We start from the raw sequence: 23,112 nt of genomic DNA, 5'->3' as shown, positions 1-23,112 counted from the left end.
CACGTTTTATCATTAACACAGTGTGCAGTGCTCTTGTTTTAAACATAATGATATTGTTGACCTAACCAGACCAGATATAAAATCTCCAGTAAGCAGATTAAATGTTCTTAAGGATTTAGTTATGAACTTTTTACCTAGAAGTAACTACCAGCTTCAGAAACATCAGGGTGTACAATGGTTTTATAAACTGTAACTTAAGTTCTATGGAAGAAACTTTATAACTCTCCATTGATCTTTTCAGTCTTGTTATTGTTATTAACACGGGAAGAGTAATACACTTCTATTCTGATTGAGTTCTATAAAAAGACACTGTCAAATTGCCTATATAATTGAGCACTTTTAACCTCAAGGTTAATTTGGTAATCAGAAGAATGGATATAAGTTAGCTATAGACCATTGGTGATTACTATGATCATTTTATACTGGGGAATTACAATGCATCCTTGACTTTATTTGCCATGAGAAATTACAGTGTTGGTAAAACTGGTATATTTGACAATCCATTCTCCAGAAATCAACTTATCTTTTATGCCTATGAGGGAATGAAGTTTTATTACTAATAAGATGTCATGAGACCTATCAGCCAATAATGTTTATCTATAATTAGCTGGGATTTTATTTATTTTGTGGTATAATCCAAGGTTATTAAGTGATATAGAGTTTCCCTATAAAGTAAAAGTAATTTGAAAGAAAATGTTTATGGACACAATCATTCACATTGGGATGGCATCTATTTAATTGTCTGTTAACTACAAAGAGCAATGGTTTACAGGGGGAGATGTAAATGCTTCTGATATTTGAGTTAAATTGGTTTATTTTGTTTCAGATCTTCAAGGAGAAGGCTGCAGGGATTGCAGAAAAGTTGTTGCCCGCATTTAAAACACCAACTGGGATCCCTCACTCCATGGTTAACATAAAATCGTAAGCATAATATTGTTTCTACATGTTGTTTGATAATATTGATATTTTATATCTCACAGGAACATTATGCATCCACATATAAAATGTAAATCTTTACTTATTCATTTTAACAGAAATGATTAGAAAATAGCACAAGTTGATAAAAATATATATTTTATCGTTTGAAAAAGCATAAACTAAATAGAGAAACTGGATTGTTTTACACGTAAAGTCAAATTTATTTTTCACTTGTGAACAAAGCTGTGTTATCTTTATTGATGGCATATGAAATGCCACCAGGGCCCTCTCAGCCACTCCTAAAAATTATATTGTATCTGGTGTTCACTTCTCTAAATTCACTGCACTTAAGTTAAAACAATACATATATATTATTAGCTCGACTACTGTAAAATCATTATTATTCGTGGGGCACGAATTTTCGTGGTTTTCATGGGTAGGTCAATCCACGAATTTAAGATCCGACGAACTTTTATCCCAACAAATACTTCTTACCCAGTCTCTGTTCTATATATATTAAAAACATGCGTCGGCTCTTTTCCGGCCGATATTTCGTGAAATGGATGTAAATACAGACAGATAATCAGGTTAGTGTCATATTAAATCCGTTTGCAATATTTGAGAAACTTGAAAGAAAACTCGATTATATGTCCTCAATTTACTGTCACAAATGTCGCATATACATACTTGATCGTTGTAGTCTACTAGGACTTGATCGTTGTAGTCTACTAGGACTTGATTGTGTTAACAAGAATACGTGACATAATCAAGTAAATATGGGAACCCAGGCAGTGCTAATAAAAATTGTCAGTTTGCTTTTATTAATTAAAAAAAAGTCTTTGATATTAATGTCGTAAGTACACAAAACTATAAAAAAATACGATCGCTAAAACAGATTTATTGTACATTCTTTTGTCGTTTTTAAATGATCAAGTTTATATGAATTTTAATCCGTATTTGTGCGAATGCTATTCCGTAAACATCAAAGACGCCACCGACTTTTACAAGATTCACATATACTCGTGTTATTTACCGAGATTAATTTATATGCATGTAAATTTACACAGTCGCTGTGACGTTGCGTGTAGTTACTGTCAAATATGTAAAGACCAATTCAGGGTGTAAACTTTTTAACTCGCTGGTTAAAACATGTCAGGTGTCGTATAAATTATGCGATGTTTACATCGGCGAATTACAGGGTCAGTGTGTCCAATGGAAGTGCATATCATGTCACATAAATGTGTTAATTGCAGTCAATTATCGGCAGTAACTGTGCTATATTAGAGTTATGCCCAGAGGCAAGGATTTAATTTATTGACAAGCGCTGTGTGACAAGTAAAGATATGTACACGTTGTAAGTAAAAATGTTCGGCGGTTAAGTTTAAGATTACTTTGCATTAGGTTACTGAATTTTTTTTTTAACAAGAAAACGAAAATCCACGAATTTAAGAACCCACGAAAATGCCCGTTTTGATAAAACCACGAAATTTCATGCCCACGAATATAAGTAAATTCGCAGTATTCGAAGAATATGAGAGCTATTGTAGTCGCCCCGGCGTCGGCGTCAGCGTCCGCGTCGGCGTCTGCGTTGGTTAAAGTTTTTTGTAAAGTCAAATATCTCAATTATTACTTGAGATATTCAATTGAAACTTACAATACTTATTTATAGTAACAAGGTACATCAGATTGACAAGTTGGATAACTCTGCCTACAATATTGACAGAATTATGCCCCTTTTTAACTTAGAAATTTTGGTTAAAGTTTTTTGTAAAGTCAAATATCTCAATTATTGCTTGAGATATTCAATTGAAACTTACAATACTTATTTATAGTAACAAGGTACATCATATTGACAAGTTGGATAACTCTGCCTACAATATTGACAGAATAATGCCCCTTTTTAACTTAGAAATTTTGGTTAAAGTTTTTTGTAAAGTCAAATATCTCAATTATTGCTTGAGATATTCAATTGAAACTTACAATACTTATTTATAGTAACAATGTACATCAGATTGACAAGTTGGATAACTCTGCCTACCATATTGACAGAATTATGCCCCTTTGGAACTTAGAAATTTTGGTTAAAGTTTTTTGTAAAGTCAAATATCTCAATTATTGCTTGAGATAATCAATTGAAATTTAAAATACTTATTTATAGTAACAATGTACATCAGTTTGCAAAATTGCATAACTCTGTCTGCAATATTTGCAGAATTATTTGCCCCTTTGAAATTTTGGTTAAAGGTTAACGGTCTTCAAAGATATTTACTTGAAATTTTACACATGCACTTAGGGTCATAATTGGAGGGTCATAATTGTATGTCACTGACCAAGTTCCATAACTCTATCTTGCATTAAGGCTGATTCATATCCCCTTTTTAACCAGGTTTTCAATTTTGAAAATCCTGGTTATTAGATTGGGGTATGGCGGGCGGATGGGCGGATGGGCGGCTGGGCGGATGGGCGGGCGGGCGTCAAACGAAATTGTGTCCGCTCTGTAACTCTTCAACCCTTTGAAGAATTTTGATGAAACTTCAGACAAATGTTTACCACATCAAGATGACGTGCAGAACGCATGTTCCGCATGGCTGGCTCCAAGGTCAAGGTCACAGTGACATTAACATTGAAAATCCTGTCCGCTCTTGTAACTCTTCAACCCTTTGAAGAATTTTGATGAAACTTCAGACAAATGTTTACCACATCAAGATGACGTGCAGAACGCATGTTCCGCATGGCTGGCTCCAAGGTCAAGGTCACAGTGACATTAACATTGAAAATCCTGTCCGCTCTGTAACTCTTCAACCCTTTGAAGAATTTTGATGAAACTTCAGACAAATGTTTTACCACATCAAGATGACGTGCAGAACGCATGTTCCGCATGGCTGGCTCCAAGGTCAAGGTCACAGTGACATTAACATTGAAAATCCTGTCCGCTCTGTAACTCTTCAACCCTTTGAAGAATTTGAGAATGAACTTCAGACAAATGTTTACCACATCAGATGACGTGCAGAACGCATGTTCCGCATGGCTGGCTCCAAGGTCAAGGTCACAGTGACATTAACATTGAAAATCCTGTCCGCTCTGTAACTCTTCAACCCTTTGAAGAATTTTGATGAAACTTCAGACAAATGTTTACCACATCAAGATGACGTGCAGAACGCATGTTCCGCATGGCTGGCTCCAAGGTCAAGGTCACAGTGACATTAACATTGAAAATCCTGTTTACATGATTTAACTTGATTTGGCAGTCAAAGGTCATATCATCTTTGGAGGTAATTTAAAAAAGATATGATATATTATTTCATGTCTACTTTGTAACTTGTTTTTCATTATACAGAATTATCAATATACTTATAGTGAACAAATGTTTTCAATTTTGAAAATCCTGGTTATTAGATTGGGGTATGGCGGGCGGATGGGCGGGCAGGGCGTCAAACGAAATTGTGTCCGCTCTGAAAATTTTAAACCCCTTTGAAGAATTTTTGAAAACTTCAAAACAAATGGTTTACCACCCCAAATGAGGGTTTAAAAGGGCATGTTCCGCATGGCGGCCCCAAGTAAGGGTTTCACGGGACTTTAAAATTTTGAAAATCCTGTCCGCTCTTAACTCTTCAACCCTTTGAAGAATTTTTATGAAACTTTCAGACAAATGTTTACCACATCAAGATGACGTGCAGAACGCATGTTCCGCATGGCTGGCTCCAAGGTCAAGGTCACAGTGACATTAACATTGAAAATCCTGTTTACATGATTTTAACTTGATTTGGCAGACAAAGGTCATATTCATCTTTGGAGGTAATTTAAAAAGATATGATATATTTATTTCATGTCTACTTTGTAACTTGTTTTTCATTATACAGAATTATCAATATAATTATAGTGAACAAATTCTTCTTGTGCTGAACTCGTCCTACATTTTCTCAACGGATTTTGTTCAAACTTTCACAGAAAGCTTTGTCATCAAGCACCCTGGCACATATTGTCCGGGGTTTTGTGATTGGATAGTTTTTTACCTAATTTATGGCCTTTGTTTTTTTTCCTTATACATAATATTATACGTGAACACTTCTTCAGTGGCAATTCCTCCTACATTTAATTCATGTTTTACATTGCAACATAGTTACGATTGTTTGTTGCTTGGTATTTGTAATTTCAAAATACAACATATTTAAATCTACAATGGTGATAATTGAAAAACTGGTTTCATGGCATTGCCATGTTTCTTGTCTACTTTAGTTTCTTGTTAATTGTTTATACATGCAAGTTTACATATATCTCAATAACTATTAAAGATATTTTTTTAAAACTTCACATATGCATTTAGGGTCTAATTGTAGGCTCACCTGACAAAAGATCCATAATTCTATAACTTGCATTTTAGGCTGATTTTTCTCCCCTTTTTCAACTTTGAGAAATTCATGGTAAAGTTTTGCTTGTAAGCTGTTATCTCAATAACTACTGAAGGGGTTTGTGCCTTTTTTGGACAATTTTATGCAATTCATAATAATAAAGTAGTGATTTACTTGATAAAACATCTTAATAACAAGCCTTTGTACCTTTTCTGTAAAATTTATGTATTCATAGGTAATTAGTAGGGATGGCAACGAGTAACCGGTTAACCGAGTACTCGATCGAACGTCCGAATATTCGGTTAACAAAACTGATATCCGATTAACTCGGAAAAAATATATATATTTTCTATTTTTTTTTTGCTCGATTTAGAAAGATTGGTGTATCCAATTGGTTCAGGAAATTCGGAGATGTGCATCTATCTTACATACTTACGTTAAATGCAAATCAAAACAATTCTTGCAGAGGTGCGAAAATGATATCATAACTTTAACGAGGCAGATCAACAGTTTAGGCACGCGCACTCTGCGTCGCTTATATCATTCCAGCCTCTTATGATATTTAATTAACCCTTTAATTGTATAGCCGAAGTAACGCTTTGAAAACAACAAAGGGCGATTGCTTCATGAATGTAAGAATAAAGGTAGCTAGTATTTTAGAGTAGACCCGGTTAGACTTTTGTGCCGCCGATCAGTCTATATACTATTTCAAGAAGAAAAGAGATATATGAATTGTTATAACTTGTTTAAAACTTGATATTGCATTAATCAAAACGTAAAATATTATGTTGTTGATTTAATTATAATAAATTAATTTGTTCCCGTGCAGTTCATATTTACTATCTACAGAATTTCTATTAATTTAAATAGAAAACGAATGTAGCATGCAGACGGTGTTGATATTGTGTTAAACTTTGAAGATCACTGGAAATCATCCGAGTAACCGAGTACTCGATCGGAAAAATGAGCGAGTACTCGAGTATTGATTTTGGTATTCGTTGCCATCCCTAGTAATTAGTATTATTATACTCAATAAAAAACCCTTGTGACATTACCTTCCTAATAGTCAAGCCAATTCTTTATAATTAGACTCTCTCTAAGGCCTATAACATGAATTTATAAAAAAAAAATTAGCCCTTTTGTGAACTTAAAAAATTTAACAATATCAAGGCTCTTTTACTATCAAGTACTTAGAATAGTCGAGCGTGCTGTCCTACAGACAGCTCTTGTTTATAATCTTTTCATTTACATGCACTCAAAATCTATTTCCTAAATTGTACACAGAAATCCACCATGTTTTATTAACCAGGTTTTCCGAAGGAAAAAACTGGTTATTAGATTGAGGTATGTCGGCGGGCGGGTGGATGGGCAGGCGGGCGGGCGTAAACAATTTCTTCTGTGCGCAACTCCTTCTACATTTCTCAACGGATTTTGACCAAACTTTCACAGAAGCTTTGTCATCAAGTGCCCTGGTGCATATTGTCGGGATTTTGCCATTGGATAATATTTGACCTAATTATGGCCCTTTGTTCTTTTTCCTTATATAGAATATATAGTGAACAATTTCTTCTGTGCGCAACTCCTTCTACATTTCTCAACGGATTTTGACCAAACTTTCACAGAAGCTTTGTCATCAAGTGCCCTGGCGCATATTGTCGGGGTTTTGCGATTGGATAATATTTGACCTAATTATGGCCCTTTGTTCTTTTTCCTTATATAGAATATATAATGAACAATTTCTTCTGTGCGCAACTCCTCCTACATTTCTCAACGGATTTTGACCAAACTTTCACAGAAGCTTTGTCATCAAGTGCCCTGGGGCATATTGTCGGGGTTTTGCCATTGGATAATATTTGACCTAATTACGGCCCTTTGTTTTTTTTTCCTTATAAAGAATATATAGTGAACAATTTCTTCTGTGCACAACTCCTCCTACATTTCTCCACGGATTTTGACCAAACTTTCACAGAAGTTGAACCTTTGTCACAAAGTGCCCTGGGGCATATTGTCGGGGTTTTGCGATTGGATAATATTTGACCTAATTATGGCCCTTTGTTTTTTTCCTTATATAGAATATATAGTGAACAATTTCTTCTGTGCGCAACTCCTCCTACATTTCTCAACGGATTTTGACCAAACTTTCACAGAAGCTTTGTCATCAAGTGCCCTGGGGCATATTGTCGGGGTTTTGCCATTGGATAATATTTGACCTAATTACGGCCCTTTGTTTTTTTTTCCTTATAAAGAATATATAGTGAACAATTTCTTCTGTGCGCAACTCCTCCTACATTTCTCCACGGATTTTGACCAAACTTTCACAGAACCTTTGTCACAAAGTGCCCTGGGGCATATTGTCGGGGTTTTGTGATTGGATAATATTTGACCTAATTACGGCCCTTTGTTTTTTTTTCCTTATAAAGAATATATAGTGAACAATTTCTTCTGTGCGCAACTCCTCCTACATTTCTCCACGGATTTTGACCAAACTTTCACAGAAGCTTTGTCATCAAGTGCCCTGGCGCATATTGTCGGGGTTTTGTAATTGGATAATTTATTATCTAATTATGGCCTTTTGTTATTTTCCTTATACAGAATATATAGTGAACAATTTCTATCGTGCGCAACTTCTCCTACATTTCTCAACGGATTTTGACCAAACTTTTACAGAAGCTTTGTTATCAAGTGCCCTGGCGCATATTGTCGGGGTTTTGTGATTGGATAATATTTGACCTAATTATGGCCCTTTGTTTTTTTTCCTTATACAGAATTATCAATATATAGTGAACAAATTCTCGTCCTACATTTCTCAACAGATTTTGTTCAAACTTTCACAGAAGCTTTGTCATCAAGCGCCCTGGCACATATTGTCGGGGTTTTGTGATTGGATAATTTTTGACCTAATTATGGCCCATTGTTTTTTTTCCTTATACAGAATATATAGTGAACACTTCTTCAGTGGCAATTCCTCCTACATTATTCATGTTTTACAATGCACATAGTTACATTGTTTGTTGCTTGTATTTGTATTTCAAATACAACATATTTATCTACAATGGTGATAATTGAAAACCTGGTTTCATGGCATTGCCATGTTTCTTGTTTAAAAATTAAGAAGAAAGTCAGTATAAGTGATAATTTCTAATTTGAATTATCCTAGTGCAAATGCTTATAATCTGGCATCCAATTATTACAACCACTTATTCACCTTTTCTCTGTCATAAGCTAATTATCTGGTACAATAGGTGATTTGTTAATTTACTTTACATACATGCATATATGCATATAAACATATGATTTTTGAATAGATCTCTGGAAATATTAGCATTAGAACTCTTTGTAGAATATTAATCTATCAAAAATAATTAAACTGTCTTGTTCTGGCTAGGTCCCTCATGGAATTTTTAACTACCAGTTTTCTGTTTTATTTCTGTGACAGTTTGAGTCAAAGTTATTGAAAAATGATTTACAGCAACATTAACTGAGTACCATTTCTGTGTGGATAAAATATATAATATTTTATCTATTAATTTTAATTAAGAAGGTGTTGGTGTTATTTTTTCTTATTTTCTTGTTGTTTTTTATATTAAAATTTGATTGAGCATCTTTCTTACGTTATGGGAACAGAGGTATAAAAATACCAAAAGATATTCCAAAAGATGTACCCAAAGATAAAAGGTAAGACGGTCATCCAAGGTGAACAAGAGGGGCAAACATTCAGCACATTGAAAATCACTGCTAACTCTTTTTGATTCAACTATTATATTGTTTAAGCCAAACTGTCCATATGTTTACTATTTTGTGTCAAAATTATGTAACTCCAAAACTATAACCGCTAGAGCTATGAAACTTACCAAGAGAAGTTGTTTTTTCATCTTTTGTGAATTTACAGACTTTCTGGTAATTTGACAACAATTCATTAAAGATTACCATCATAAGTTATGGCCAAAGCATGTTTTGACTTTTGTCACAATTTAACTGTCAAAGTATAACTGCTATGTTATTGTACATTGTGTTTTTTGTGGCAATGCAGGGAAGTGTGTTGGCATCCATGTCCTATGGGCACATAAATAGCTTTCATGAATGAACCAGTGGAAATTGGGTCCCAACCAAATATTGTATAATATAAAAGTATTCTTATGTGGTGCTAAAGTTGCTGTGTTTAGGTGCCACAAGAGTTGGACATAGTTTAACTAGAGACTTTAAACGTATGAACAAATCACACATTGACGACCTTCACTAAACTCTTATTACAATCATCTACTTACCGATTTGTATCTTAATCATTGTACTAGTGCTGGATGACCCTTTCAGAATATTTATGTTTATACCCCCTTTATTTAAAGTAATGTAATTCTGGTGAGTGGCTAAATAGGAACATAATGGCCCTCTTGTTTCTGCAATAATGTGAGACTGTCAACTGAGAGCTATATAAAATTGTCTAGAAACAAACACAGACATTTTTGGACAGAGAGCCAAATTAACATTCGTTTGTACAATTGTAATAAATTTTGTTTCATATAAAATGTCTTTCATTAATGCCTTTTATTACAATAGACATGAAAGTTTTATGATATGTTTATGGTATGGATAAGGGAATTTCATTATAGGAGTCAGACTAATAAGAAAACATGATGCTATAGACATTACATAACTCTAGATTTATCTCTCCTTATGAAAGCAACGGCTCATTGTTGTATACAAAAATTGGGAAAAATTTTATGTTAAAAACTTATTTTCTTATTTCAAAACTACCAGATTTATTTTTAGCTCGACTATTCGATAAGAATAAGTAGAGCTATTGCAGTCACCCGAGCGTCCGCGTCGGCGTCGGCGTAACCACTTATGTTAAAGTTTTTGTAATAGTTCAAATATTTTCAAAGTCCATTGACATATGGCTTTGAAACTTTGCACACTTGTTCACCATCATGACCCCAACCTGTAGACAGGAGGAGGTAACTCTATCAAGCATTTTGACAGAATTATGCCCCTTTTTCGACTTAGAATTTCCGTTAAAGTTTTTGTAATAGTTCAAATATTTTCAAAGTCCATAGACATATGGCTTTGAAACTTTGCACACTTGTTCACCATCATGACCCCAACCTGTAGACAGGAGGAGGTAACTCTATCAAGTATTTTGACAGAATTATGCCCCTTTTTCGACTTAGAATTTACGTTAAAGTTTTTGTAATAGTTCAAATATTTTCAAAGTCCATTGACATATGGCTTTGAAACTTTGCACACTTGTTCACCATCATGACCCCAACCTGTAGACAGGAGGAGGTAACTCTATCAAGCATTTTGACAGAATTATGCCCCTTTTTCGACTTAGAATTTCCGTTAAAGTTTTTGTAATAGTTCAAATATTTTCAAAGTCCATAGACATATGGCTTTGAAACTTTGCACACTTGTTCAACATCATGACCCCAACCTGTAGACAGCAGGAGGTAACTCTATTAAGCATTTTGACAGAATTATGCCCCTTTTCGACTTAGAATTTACGTTAAAGTTTTTGTAATAGTTCAAATATTTTTCAAAGTCCATTGACATATGGCTTTGAAACTTTGCACACTTGTTCAACATCATGACCCCCAACCTGTAAACAGGAGGAGGTAACTCTATCAAGCATTTTGACAGAATTATGCCCCTTTTTCGACTTAGAATTTACGTTAAAGTTTTTGTAATAGTTCAAATATTTTCAAAGTCCATTGACAATGGCTTTGAAACTTTGCACACTTGTTCACCATCATGACCCCAACCTGTAAACAGGAGGAGGTAACTGTATCAGGCATTTTTTTAGCTCGACTTTTCTATGAAAAGGGGAGCTATCCTACTCGCCCCGGCGTCGGCGTCGGCGTTAGCGTTGGCGTCACACCTTGGTTAAGTTTTTCGTACCACCCCACTTTATTTCAGAAGTATTACAAGTATGGCTTTGAAACTTACCATACTTGTTCACCATCATAACCTCCATCTACAGACAAGAGTACATAACTCTGTCAAGGTTTTTGACAGAATTATGGCCCTTTTTAGCTCGACTTTTCTATGAAAAGGGGAGCTATCCTACTCGCCCCGGCGTCGGCGTCGGCGTTAGCGTCGGCGTTGGCGTCACACCTTGGTTAAGTTTTTCGTACCACCCCACTTTATTTCAGAAGTATTACAAGTATGGCTTTGAAACTTACCATACTTGTTCACCATCATAACCTCCATCTACAGACAAGAGTACATAACTCTGTCAAGGTTTTTGACAGAATTATGGCCCTTTTTTGACTTAGAAAGTGTATTGAGCTTGGTTAAGTTTTTTGTACCACCTCACTTTATTTCAAAACCATTGGAGTATTGCTTTGAAACTGACCATACTTGTTTACCATCACGACCTTCATCAACAGACAAGAGGACATAACTCTGTCAAGGTTTTTTGACAGAATTATGCCCCTTTTTGACTTAGAAAATACATTGAATATGGGTAAAATCCACTTATTGCCTTAACCCTTTGAGATATTGCTTTGAAACTTTTAATGCTATTTCACATCATTACCCCCATCTGTACGCAAGAGAAGGTAACTCTGTCAAGGATTTGTTTTTAAAAATTAAGGCCTTTTATCGACTTAGAATCTTGGTTAAGTTTTTAGTACCAGTCCACTTTTTGACTGAACTGTTTGAGATATTAATTTGAAAGTTGGAATACTTGTTTACAATCATGATTCCCAAACATGTCCAGGAGAAGGTAATTCTGTCAAAGATTTTATTTGAATTATGGCCCTTAACTGTCAATGTTTTGTATTATAGGCAAGCACTAAAAAACTTAAAAAAATCTAAAAAAATTCATTCCTATCCACTTGTTCACTTTACCATAAATTATGTCAGTATAAACATTGCTGTAATATTCAAGGGTATCAAACAACTAGTTCACTTTAAAAATACAGAGATTCTTGTATTGCCTTTTACTGCAAAAACTTTTTTTATTGGCAAGCAATAAAAAAGTCGAGCGCGCTGTCTTACGGACAGCTCTTGTTTGACTTAGAAAGTGTATTGAGCTTGGTTAAGTTTTTTGTACCACCTCACTTTATTTCAAAAACCATTGGAGGTATTGCTTTGAAACTGACCATACTTGTTTACCATCACGACCTTCATCAACAGACAAGAGGACATAACTCTGTCAAGGTTTTTGACAGAATTATGCCCCTTTTTGACTTAGAAAATACATTGAATATGGGTAAAATCCACTTATTGCCTTAACCCTTTGAGATATTGCTTTGAAACTTTTAATGCTATTTCACATCATTACCCCCATCTGTACGCAAGAGAAGGTAACTCTGTCAAGGATTTGTTTTAAAAATTAAGGCCTTTTATCGACTTAGAATCTTGGTTAAGTTTTTAGTACCAGTCCACTTTTTGACTGAACTGTTTGAGATATTAATTTGAAAGTTGGAATACTTGTTTACCATCATGGTCCCAAAACATGGGCAGGAGAAGGTAATTCTGTTAAGGATTTTATTTGAATTATGGCCCTTTTTGACTTAGAAACTCAGTTAAGATTTTCATTCTTGTCCACTTGTTGACTTAACCATTTGAGATATTACTTTGGAAGTTGGAGTTCTTATGTGCCATCATGAGACCTATCTGTAAGCAAGAGAAGATAACTCTGTGAAAATGTTTCTTGATTTGTACTTAGAAATTCCTAGTTAAAGTCTTGTGTGCCCTTAACTGTCAAAGTTTTGTTTTATAGGCAAGCACTAAAAAAGTCGAGCGCGCTGTCCTTCTGACAGCTCTTGTTTACTATCAAGCACTAAGAATAGTCGAGCATGCTGTCCTACCGACAGCTCTTGTTTTTTAATCTAACACAAGATACACACTTATGTATGGAACGCCGTGACTGTCTTATGTAATCAATGTTTTTGTTATCTTGTGAAACGATGATATTATTTTGTCGTTTGAGCATGTTATCATGTGCAATTACATCATGTCTTGTCAAATGAACATGCTGACTTGTACAGACAGCATGTTAACTTGTCAAACTATTATGATGACATGTGCAGACAACATGCTATCTTGTCAAAGTATCGTGATGACTTGTGCAAACAACATGTTAACTTGTCAAAGTATAATAATGACTTGTGCAAATGACATGGTAACTTGTCAAAATGTAATGATGACTTGTGCAAACGTCATGTGAACTTGTCAAATTATTGTGCTGACATGTGCAAACAGCATGTTAACTTGTCAAAATGTCATGATGACTTGTGCAAACGCCATGTTAACTTGTCAAAGTATAATGATGACTTGTGAATAGGACATGTTAACTTGTCGAACTATCGTGATGACATGTGCAAACAGCATGTTAACTTGTCAAAGTATAATGATGACTTGTGCAAACAGCATGTTAACATGTCAAATAACCATGATGACTTGTGAAGACAACATGTGAACTTGTCAAAGAATCGTGATGACTTGTGCAAATGACATGTTATCTTGTATCATGCTGACATGTCAAAAAGCACTGTTAACTTGTCAAAGTATCATGCTGACTTGTGCAAATACCATGCTAACATGTCAAAATTCAATGATGACATGTGTAAACAGCATGTTAACTTGTCGAATTATCGTTATGACATGTGCATACAGCATGTTAACTTGTCCAAGTATCATGATGACTTGTGCAAACGACATGTTAAACTTGTCCAAGTATAATGATGACTTGTGCAAATGCCATGCTAACTTGTCAAAATTTCATGATGACATGTGCAAACAGTATGTTAACTTGTCAGATCATCGTGATAACATGTGCAAACAACATGCTAACTTGTCCTAGTATCATGATGACTTGTGAAAGCAACATGTTAACTTGTCCAAATTTCATGATGACATGTGCAAACAGCATGTTAACTTGTCAAAGTATCGTGATGACTCGTGCAAACTACATTCTAACTTGTCAATGTATCATGATGACTTGTGCAAATGCCATGTTAACTTGTCAATGTATCATGATGACTTGTGCAGACAACATGTTAATTTGTCAAAGAATCGTAATGACTTGTGCAAAACACATGTTAACTTGTTAAGGTATTATGAGCATGTCATCACGATAATTCGACAAGTTAACATGCTGTTTGCACATGTCATCATGAAATATTGACAAGTTAACATGTCGTTTGCATAAGTCATTATGATATTTTGACAAGTTAACATGTCGTTTGCACAAGTCATCATGATACTTTGACAAGTTAACATGTTGTCTGCACGAGTGTAGGACAAAAGCCCTCCCGGACAAAAGCCCTTCCATCAAAAAGTGACAAGGTGGACAAAAGCCCTCCCGTGAAAATGCCAAGGCGGACAAAAGCCCTCCCTTGAAAATGACAGGGCGCACAAAAGCCCTCCCGTAAGAATGACTTGGCGGACAAAAGCCCTCCCAAGAAAACAATAAGGCGGACAAAAGCCCTCCCGCAGCAAATACATATACATGTACGTTGAATAGTTTATATTTTCTTTTCAATGCACTCAACATATTAATATTGTAATCATGAATATTTTTGTTTTCCATTGGCATAAGCATGTTTGTATGAGCTTGAGCACATTCCTGAGAGGCATCTGAATAATCAGTGCTAAAATCTGTAAGTGCATATTTATTTATGTAGATAGGAAGGATTACTCCTATATGTGAAGTTAAGATTTATAGAGTAATAAATGATGAAAAGAAGTTAAAATTATCTAACTTAAAGTTAAAAACATTTATAATGTGCCTTGTAATGAGTCAATTACTTTTAAAAGTGACTTTGTTTTTAACGACATTCGTGTAAAGAGTTACCTCGTTAAACATTTCAGGAAGGTATATTCAGAATAAAAGGTGGTTCTGTCCGCTCATACACATACTTAGGCCAATTGAAAACAACAAGAAATATATGTAACAATTTAATATGTTGAGTGCATTAAAAATACACAGGTATTTAACATACATATTTTTTTGTTACTGGAGGGCTTTTGTCCGCCTTGTTAATTTCTCGGAGGGCTTTTGTCCGCCCAGTCATTTTCACGGGAGGGCCTTTGTCCACCTATATTTTCACCGGGAGGGCTTTTGTCCGCCCTGTCATTTTCACGGGAGGGCTTTTGTCTGCCTTTTCATTTTTTTACGGGAGGGCTTTTGTCGGGGAGGGCTTTTGTCCGTTTCCCTGTCTGCACATGTCATAATGATTATTTGACAAGTTAACATGCTGTTTGAACAAGTCAGCATTGTCTTTAGACAAGATATGATGTAAATTGCACATGTTTATATGCTTAAATGACAAAATAATATCATCATTTCAGAAGATAGCAAAAACATTGATAGCATAAGACAGTCACGGCGTCCCATACTTATGCATGAAATAAGTATGATTTCATGAGTAAATTACAGCACTGATTGTCATTGTCACAATGGATAAATTATGTCAGTCTACTTCCTGTTTAAGGACTATACAAGCATATAAGCTCAAAATATATAAGCTCCTAAGAAAGAAACATAATTTATATAGATTGGAAGAAGCAGGTGCTTGTGATCCCAAGACAAGGTGCACATTGAATTGACAATTTGTTCGGGAAATTGATAATTTTTCTGCATAAATATTGATATTTTAATTCAATAATCACTTGATATTTTAATTATTCATCATACAAAAATTCTTTATACCTTGAAAGTAAATAAAGTCAGATATCGGTAAATGTTTTCATTGAAATGTTTAAGATCGAAAGAATTCTTCCTGTAAATATTTGTGATAGAGTTCTATTTTCATTTTAAATTTATGATACATTCATTTAGTTAATTAATAAATTAGAAGCTGTTTAGTGATTTGTTTTAGTCACTTATTGTGTTTCCTATTGAAAAGTAATCAGTAATGGAAAATTGATATTTTGACTTTTATGTATATGGTTATCTCGGGACAGTCTTAAAGACTGCTAATCAATGCTTCTTTAACATCTATAAACATTTAAACAATGAAATGAAAAGTTCAATACAGACAAAATTATCAAAGTTACATTTTTCCTTTTTGACTAGGAGGTGTTCCTCCACCAGTAAAGCTGAAAAGTCGCCATATGATATTATAGCTGTGTTGGTGCAACATTAATTCCAACAGAGAGAAAAAAAGTACAGTTTAGTGTTTCAATCAACATTAAAGGCAAACACCCATACCAAATTAGAAATGGTGTTATAGAAGCCAAAAATATCAATATATCACAATGTTTATATCGACTATTGTGATTGGTTTAGTGAGTACCAGCAGTTTTGACTCTGATTACAATATCTGGAAAAGAAGTGGCAAATAGATAAATGTAATAAAAATTGGGTTTTTATTCCTTTTTTATTTTCAGGTTTTTTTATAAAAAGGGTTTTCGGGGAAAAAAACATCAATAATTAATTTTTATCGCAATGCCAAAAACATACCAAGGGGACATGCGACATGACTACCTAGCCCCCCCCCCTTGATTGTATGGGTTTTTAAGGCAGGGTATGGGAGATTTTTTTTTATCCACTTTGATTTTTGGAAACCCCAACAGTGCCCAGTTATTCAAGTTTTTTTGAACCAAGGGGGGCCAGTGATATATTTGAAAACACTTGCATGTTTATAATTTATATTTGTTTTTAAATACAATTATATCCAATTACACATGTCATTATAGCACTGTATTTTATATTGAACATTTTTACGTAAATACATTGAATGATCTTTCAATTAGTGATGCCACTGTTGCTCATGTAAGTTTAAACATTATCTTTTTAGGAAAAATTGTGAAAATAAATTGTGTAAATGTATTTCCATTGCATAGAAAACTAGTGGCTAATTTGATAGTGAAGAAAACATGTAGGTTATCCAAATGACTCTCAAGTCTTCTTCCTAAAACTATGATAACCAATAATGCTGTCATATGAGGAAACACAGTGAAACCCACAATCCCTGAGTTAATAGGCAGAAAACCCAGAATCCCTGAGTTAATAGGCAGAAAACCCATAATCCCTGAGTTAATAGGCAGAAAACCCATAATCCCTAAGTTAAGGGCAGTGAGCCATCAATCCCTGAGTTGATAAGCAGAAAACCAACAATCCCTGAGTTAATAGGCAGAAAACCCACAATCCCAGAGTTAATAGGCAGAAAAACCCACAATCCCTGAGTTAAGGGCAGTAAACCATCAATCCCTGAGTTAATAGGCAGAAAACCAAACAATCCCCGAGTTAATAGGCAGAAAACCCACAATCCCAGAGTTAATAGGCAGAAAACCCACAATCCCTGAGTTAAGGGCAGTAAACCATCAATCCCTGAGTTAATAGGCAGAAAACCCACAATCCCTGAGTTAATAGGCAGAAAACCCACAATCCCAGAGTTAATAGACAGAAAACCCACAATCCCTGAGCTAAGGGCAGTAAACCATCAATCCCTGAGTTAATAGGCAGAAAACCCCCAATCCCAGAGTTAATAGGCAGAAAACCCACTATCCCTGAGTTAAGGGCAGTAAACCATCAATCCCTGAGTTAATAGGCAGAAAACCAACAATCCCCGAGTTAATAGGCAGAAAACCCACAATCCCAGAGTTAATAGGCAGAAAACCCACTATCCCTGAGTTAATAGGCAGAAAACCCACAATCCCTGAGTTAATAGACAGAAAATCCACAATCCCTAAGTTAAGGGCAGTGAGCCATCAATCCCTGAGTTGATAGGCAGAAAACCAACAATCCCTGAGTTAATAGGCAGAAAACCCACAATCTCAGAGTTAATAGGCAGAAAACCCACAAATCCTGAGTTAAGGGCAGTAAACCATCAATCCCCAAGTGGATAGGCAGAAAACCATCAATCCCTGAGTCAAAAGGCAGGAAATCATCAATTTCTAAGTATATAGGCAGAAAACCATCAGTCCCTGAGTGAATAGGCAGAAAACCATTAATTGGACCTGAGTTAAAGTAGGCAGAAAACCCACAATCACTGACTTAATAGGCAGAAAACTTCACCACTATAGGGCTACCTGTTCCATTTAGCTCATTTTGATTAACTTGCAATAATGATCCGGAGCATAAGTCAAGTCATTATAAGTCTGATTGACTTCAAACTTGGTATGCATGCTTCTTATAATGACCCGAAGTGCAGTGCATAAGAATCAATACAGTAAAGACTGTTTACAGTGACCTTCGATGGGAGAAAAGAAAAAAGGTCATTATAGACAGGGAGTCATTGTGGACAGACTCTACATAATTCGGATATATGAACATATCATACCAATATTTTGTTGAAAAGCAGGATAGTACCATACTAAGGGTTTAATTATATTTATAATTGATATTAAACATATCAAATATCTTTTATAAAAAACAATAGAGTATTAAAATTGCATGTATAATTGGTTAAGAATATAAACTACACCATAACATTAGTATTTAAAAGTTACATATTCATTAAAATGTAATTTATATTGATAAATCTGTTTGTAAAAAAATGTTTAATTTCAATTTTACTAATGAGATGTTACTGTAGAGACATTTAATTTTGTATAATCAGCCTGTTTACTTTACGGAGTTCAATGTATTAATAAAACATTAGATACAAATCTTCACATAATTTCTACAGATAAGTGCTCCGAAAAAAATTAACAATCGAGGTTTCAAACATAACTACACCTTTAAGACGTTTGGCATTGTTTATCTTTTCGTGTATTGAACTTTGTTGATGTTGACACGCGTTCTTAATTAGCGGATTAACGGTAATTGGTTGTAATTGAGAGGTAAACAAATTATTAGCAGACCTAGCGGCGTAAATAAGTATGACGGAAAATTATAAAAATCGGGCGACTTCAAAATCTCTTTGAAGTTTGTTTTAGGCAAAGTCGCTGATCCGAAGGCGACTTCTTCGCCAAAGTCGTCACCTAGTTCAAGCCTTGCTCCCCTTGCAAAAGTCGCTGTTCACGGCTCAAATACCGTAACGGGTGACTAATTCATGGTCGTTGTACGGACTAGACAGGGAGTCGCTACATACAGACCATTTATATAGTAAATACTGTTCGGCGCACCTAAATATGGTCACTAAAGACAGAACGTCACTATATACAGGGGGTCGCTAAGACAGTCTTAACTGTACTCTGCACTTCTTAATTTTTGAGTTATTGCCCTTTGTTAATTTTCATACTTTATTTTTGCCCGGGCCATTTCTCCTTATGTATAAAAGCTATGGACTTGAAACTTTATAGGATGATAAACCTCATTTAGAAGAAGTGCAGTGCACAAGAACCGGTACTCTGCATTTCTTATTTTTTGAGTTATTGCCCTTTGTTAATTTTCATACTTTATTTTTGTCCAGGCCATTTATCCTAAAGTATAAAAGCTATGGACATGAAACTTCATATGATGATAGGTCTCATAAGAAGAAGTGCAGTGCAAAGAACTGGTACTCTGCATTTCTTATTTTTTTGAGTTATTGCCCTTTGTTAATTTTCATACTTTTTTTTTGTCCAGGCCATTTCTCCTAAAGTATAAAAGCTATGGTCTTTAAACTTCATAGAATGATAGATCTCATTAAGAAAAAGTGCAGTGTACAAGAACCGGTACTCTACACTTCTTATTTTTGAGTTATTACCCTTTATTAATTTTCTTACTTTATTTTTTGTCCAGGCCATTTCTCATAAATTATGAAAGCTATGGACTTGAAACTAATTCATAGGATGATAGATTTTATTGATAAGAAATGCAGTGCACAGAAACTTTTTTTGAGTTATTACCCTTTGTTAATTTTCATATTTCATTTTTGTCCTGGCCATTTCTCCTAAACTATATTGTTCACAAGGCGACACATCCGACTCAGGGAGTTCTAGTGTTTATTTATCATAACAATCAGTGTTAACATATTGACAATGTTATTTAGATCAATTATATGATATATGCAACATTTACTTTCATCTTGCTTTTATTGCTGTCATGAAACCCTTTTGATGAAATTCAAGTTTTTGGTTGCATTCATACAATTTTCTGATGCATTTGTTTTTTTACCTTGTTTGAAAAGTTAATGATTTTACAATTTTAATAAACAAAACTTAATTACACCTCTGTGAATTAATGCACAGGATGTGCGAGGCAGAATTGCTTTCATTCTTTTATCACCAAATGTATAGAACACTTGATTAGAATTTCCCAGTAATGAATTAAAATGAAGCTTCAATATTCATGGGTGTGAAGTCAGTGCTATTAAAATATACCATCAGGTGGGAAATTATCACTTCAGGAATTAGACTATATTAGTAACTATAACAGAACTGCCAATGATTATATATTGATTGATATTGAATCAATTTTGTGAAAAGTGGCACACCACTAGATCAGACTTAAAAATGATCAAATTTGCCATTGACCTTAACACTGACTGTGTTGGTGTTACTTAAAGCCCAACAAAAAAATATCTGTGAAAATTAAGGAATCATAAGCCATTTAATGTTTGCCTGTCATGTCTGTCACCCAGGGATCGTAAGCCATTTAATTTAATCTTTTTTATATAAGATTAATATTGAACAGATGATTTGGGAGTAAAATTCATTTAGTAAATGTATCCTAGTGATGCACCAAGGAAACATTTCAGTGATTTTGAACTATAAATGTGATGGGTGTTTTATCTTTATTGTCTGGTATAATATTAAAATATTTAGGTATTTCAATATGTCCCCCTGCCCAGTTTTAGTTGATATCTCATAACCTGTTCAGGCAAGTATTCAAGAATGTGTAGGGAAGTGATGGCCAAGTAGCTAACTGTTTTGGCCAGTGACTGTGGGTTTGAGCCCTATTAGGGTCACAACCATGTTTCCTCATATGACTGGTTAGTTCCAGGAAGAGTACTTGAGAGTGGTTTGAATATAAGTTTGGAGTATTCTTCAATAAAGCTTCATCTAAGTTTATTCATACTTTTTTTTTATTTATTTTTTATTTGATTTATCCTATGATTTGATGGGGCATGTGAAAAGTATATATAAAACATAGTCAAGAAAAACCTGCTGACTTTGTGTAGTGGATTTGCACAGCTTTCAATTTTGAACAGTCCATTTAAAGCTGAAGGGATTTCCCAAAATCAAAACACCAAAAATTTAAAATTAACTATTTAACCGTTGCGAAAATTTGAGCCTTGTCAAAATGGCCCAGCTTGGCTTTTATAAAATTAAAATGGTTTGGGAAAAAAATTATCACTTTTCTGTTCCTTCAATATAGGGTTTTTAAACACCTAAATAATTTTTTTATCATTTTTAAATTTTTTCCCTTTTTTAGTGCCTTTAAAGATATTTATGCTTTTAAATTGATATTGATATTTGGGAAAAAAATGATTTATAAATGACTTAAGTCTTTTTTAAAATTTTTTATAAGTCTTTTAAATTTTTTTATGGGAAACCCCAGAAATATATGTTACATTTTAAAAATACCCGTTTACTGTAGTAAAAAAACATATGAATACTATGATAGTATCTTTTAAAAACTCAGTGTTTTAAAAATTGACCAGTTATAGGGATTGCATCTTCCCCAAAATAGTTTGTGCATTCTGTTATTCATATAAGACAGTAAGAATTTCCTAGATTTTAATAAATAGCCACACTAGAAGTATTTTATCCAAAGATGAGCATATTATATCTTAAACAGTTAAATTCAAGACAAAAACCAAAAGGAAAAATATCATGTGTTTTCCTGACACTGGATGGTTATAGGGTTCTTTTAAAAGTAAATATGTTAACAAAAGTCCATTCTATCTTAAAGTTGTCTCTGTTCAATAAACACTTACAAATTACCATGCAAGATTAAATAGGTTATAATTGATTAATTGTGATATTTGATCAATATTTAACCTTTTGCTGTTTATCTCTTGAAACTGTTGATTTAAAGTTTTTGATTAATGCTGATTAATGGAATGTCATTAAACATTTCTATAATCAATGGTAAAAATTAAAAAAAACAAAAAAACAAACAAACTTATAGACACATTTAGAATACAATTAGAAACAAGAATAATAATTCATATGAAAATTAAACAATTACATGTAACTGTATTCACATGAAAATAAGGAAATCAAAAACAAGAATTGTTATACATGAAGTGAAGAAAATGATTATTTACATGATTTTCTTAATACTGAACATAATAAATAATCATTCACATCTATGGAAACCAATCACATCTATAAGAAATCATTCACATCTATGGAAACCTGTGAATCACATCTATAAGAAATCATTCACATCTATAGAAGGAACTCATTCACATATATAGAAACCAATCACATCTATAAAAATCATTCACATCTATGAAAACCAATCACATCTATAAGAAATCATTCACATCTATTTAAGTGACTCATTCACATCTGTGGAAATCAATCACATCTATTGAAATTATTCACATTTATATAAATCATGCATTCACTTGTATGGAAACCAATCACATCTATGAAATCATGCATTCACATTTATGGAAAATTAGAATATTTTGGCACACTGATTTTTCACAAAAACCATTTCATACTCCTGTAACTAAAGAAAACAAGTCTACATATAATTCATAGTTTACATTGTTAATGTGCCTCGATAAAAACAAACAAGAATTAATAAAATCAATCATACAACAGAAGAATGAAGAACGATTATTCATAAATACCAATTTACTGTTATATTATTACAGAGGTAGCAGTAGAAACTGGGGCTGGGCATCAGGAGGAGCTTCTATACTGTCAGAGTTTGGTTCCATGCATCTAGAATTTGTCTATCTCTCTAATGTTACAGGAAATGCTGTGTTTGCCGAGAAGGTAAGATAACCAAACTCTGCTTTATATTATGAAGCCTTACAAAAAATAAAGATCTTAGTTTGATTGACAT

General features: G+C 34.0%; 1 protein-coding gene across 1 annotated transcript in view; it reads left to right on the top strand.

Moving 5' to 3' along the window:
• Positions 1-23,112, top strand: part of LOC132730898 (mannosyl-oligosaccharide 1,2-alpha-mannosidase IA-like) — a 64,596-nt gene that overhangs the window by 26,363 nt on the left and 15,121 nt on the right. Inside the window, exons 4-5 of the mRNA XM_060716985.1 lie at positions 827-921; positions 22,919-23,042. Of these exons, the coding sequence (XP_060572968.1) occupies positions 827-921; positions 22,919-23,042 (219 nt within the window). The remainder of the gene's footprint in view (positions 1-826; positions 922-22,918; positions 23,043-23,112) is intronic.

The sequence above is a fragment of the Ruditapes philippinarum genome, unplaced genomic scaffold (genome assembly GCF_026571515.1).
Source record: "Ruditapes philippinarum isolate M1 unplaced genomic scaffold, ASM2657151v2 ctg275_1_1_1_1, whole genome shotgun sequence".
NCBI classification, from domain to species: Eukaryota; Metazoa; Mollusca; class Bivalvia; order Venerida; family Veneridae; genus Ruditapes; species Ruditapes philippinarum.
The sequence above is the reverse complement of the archived record's forward strand: the minus strand, read 5'-3'. Positions and strand labels throughout refer to the sequence as shown.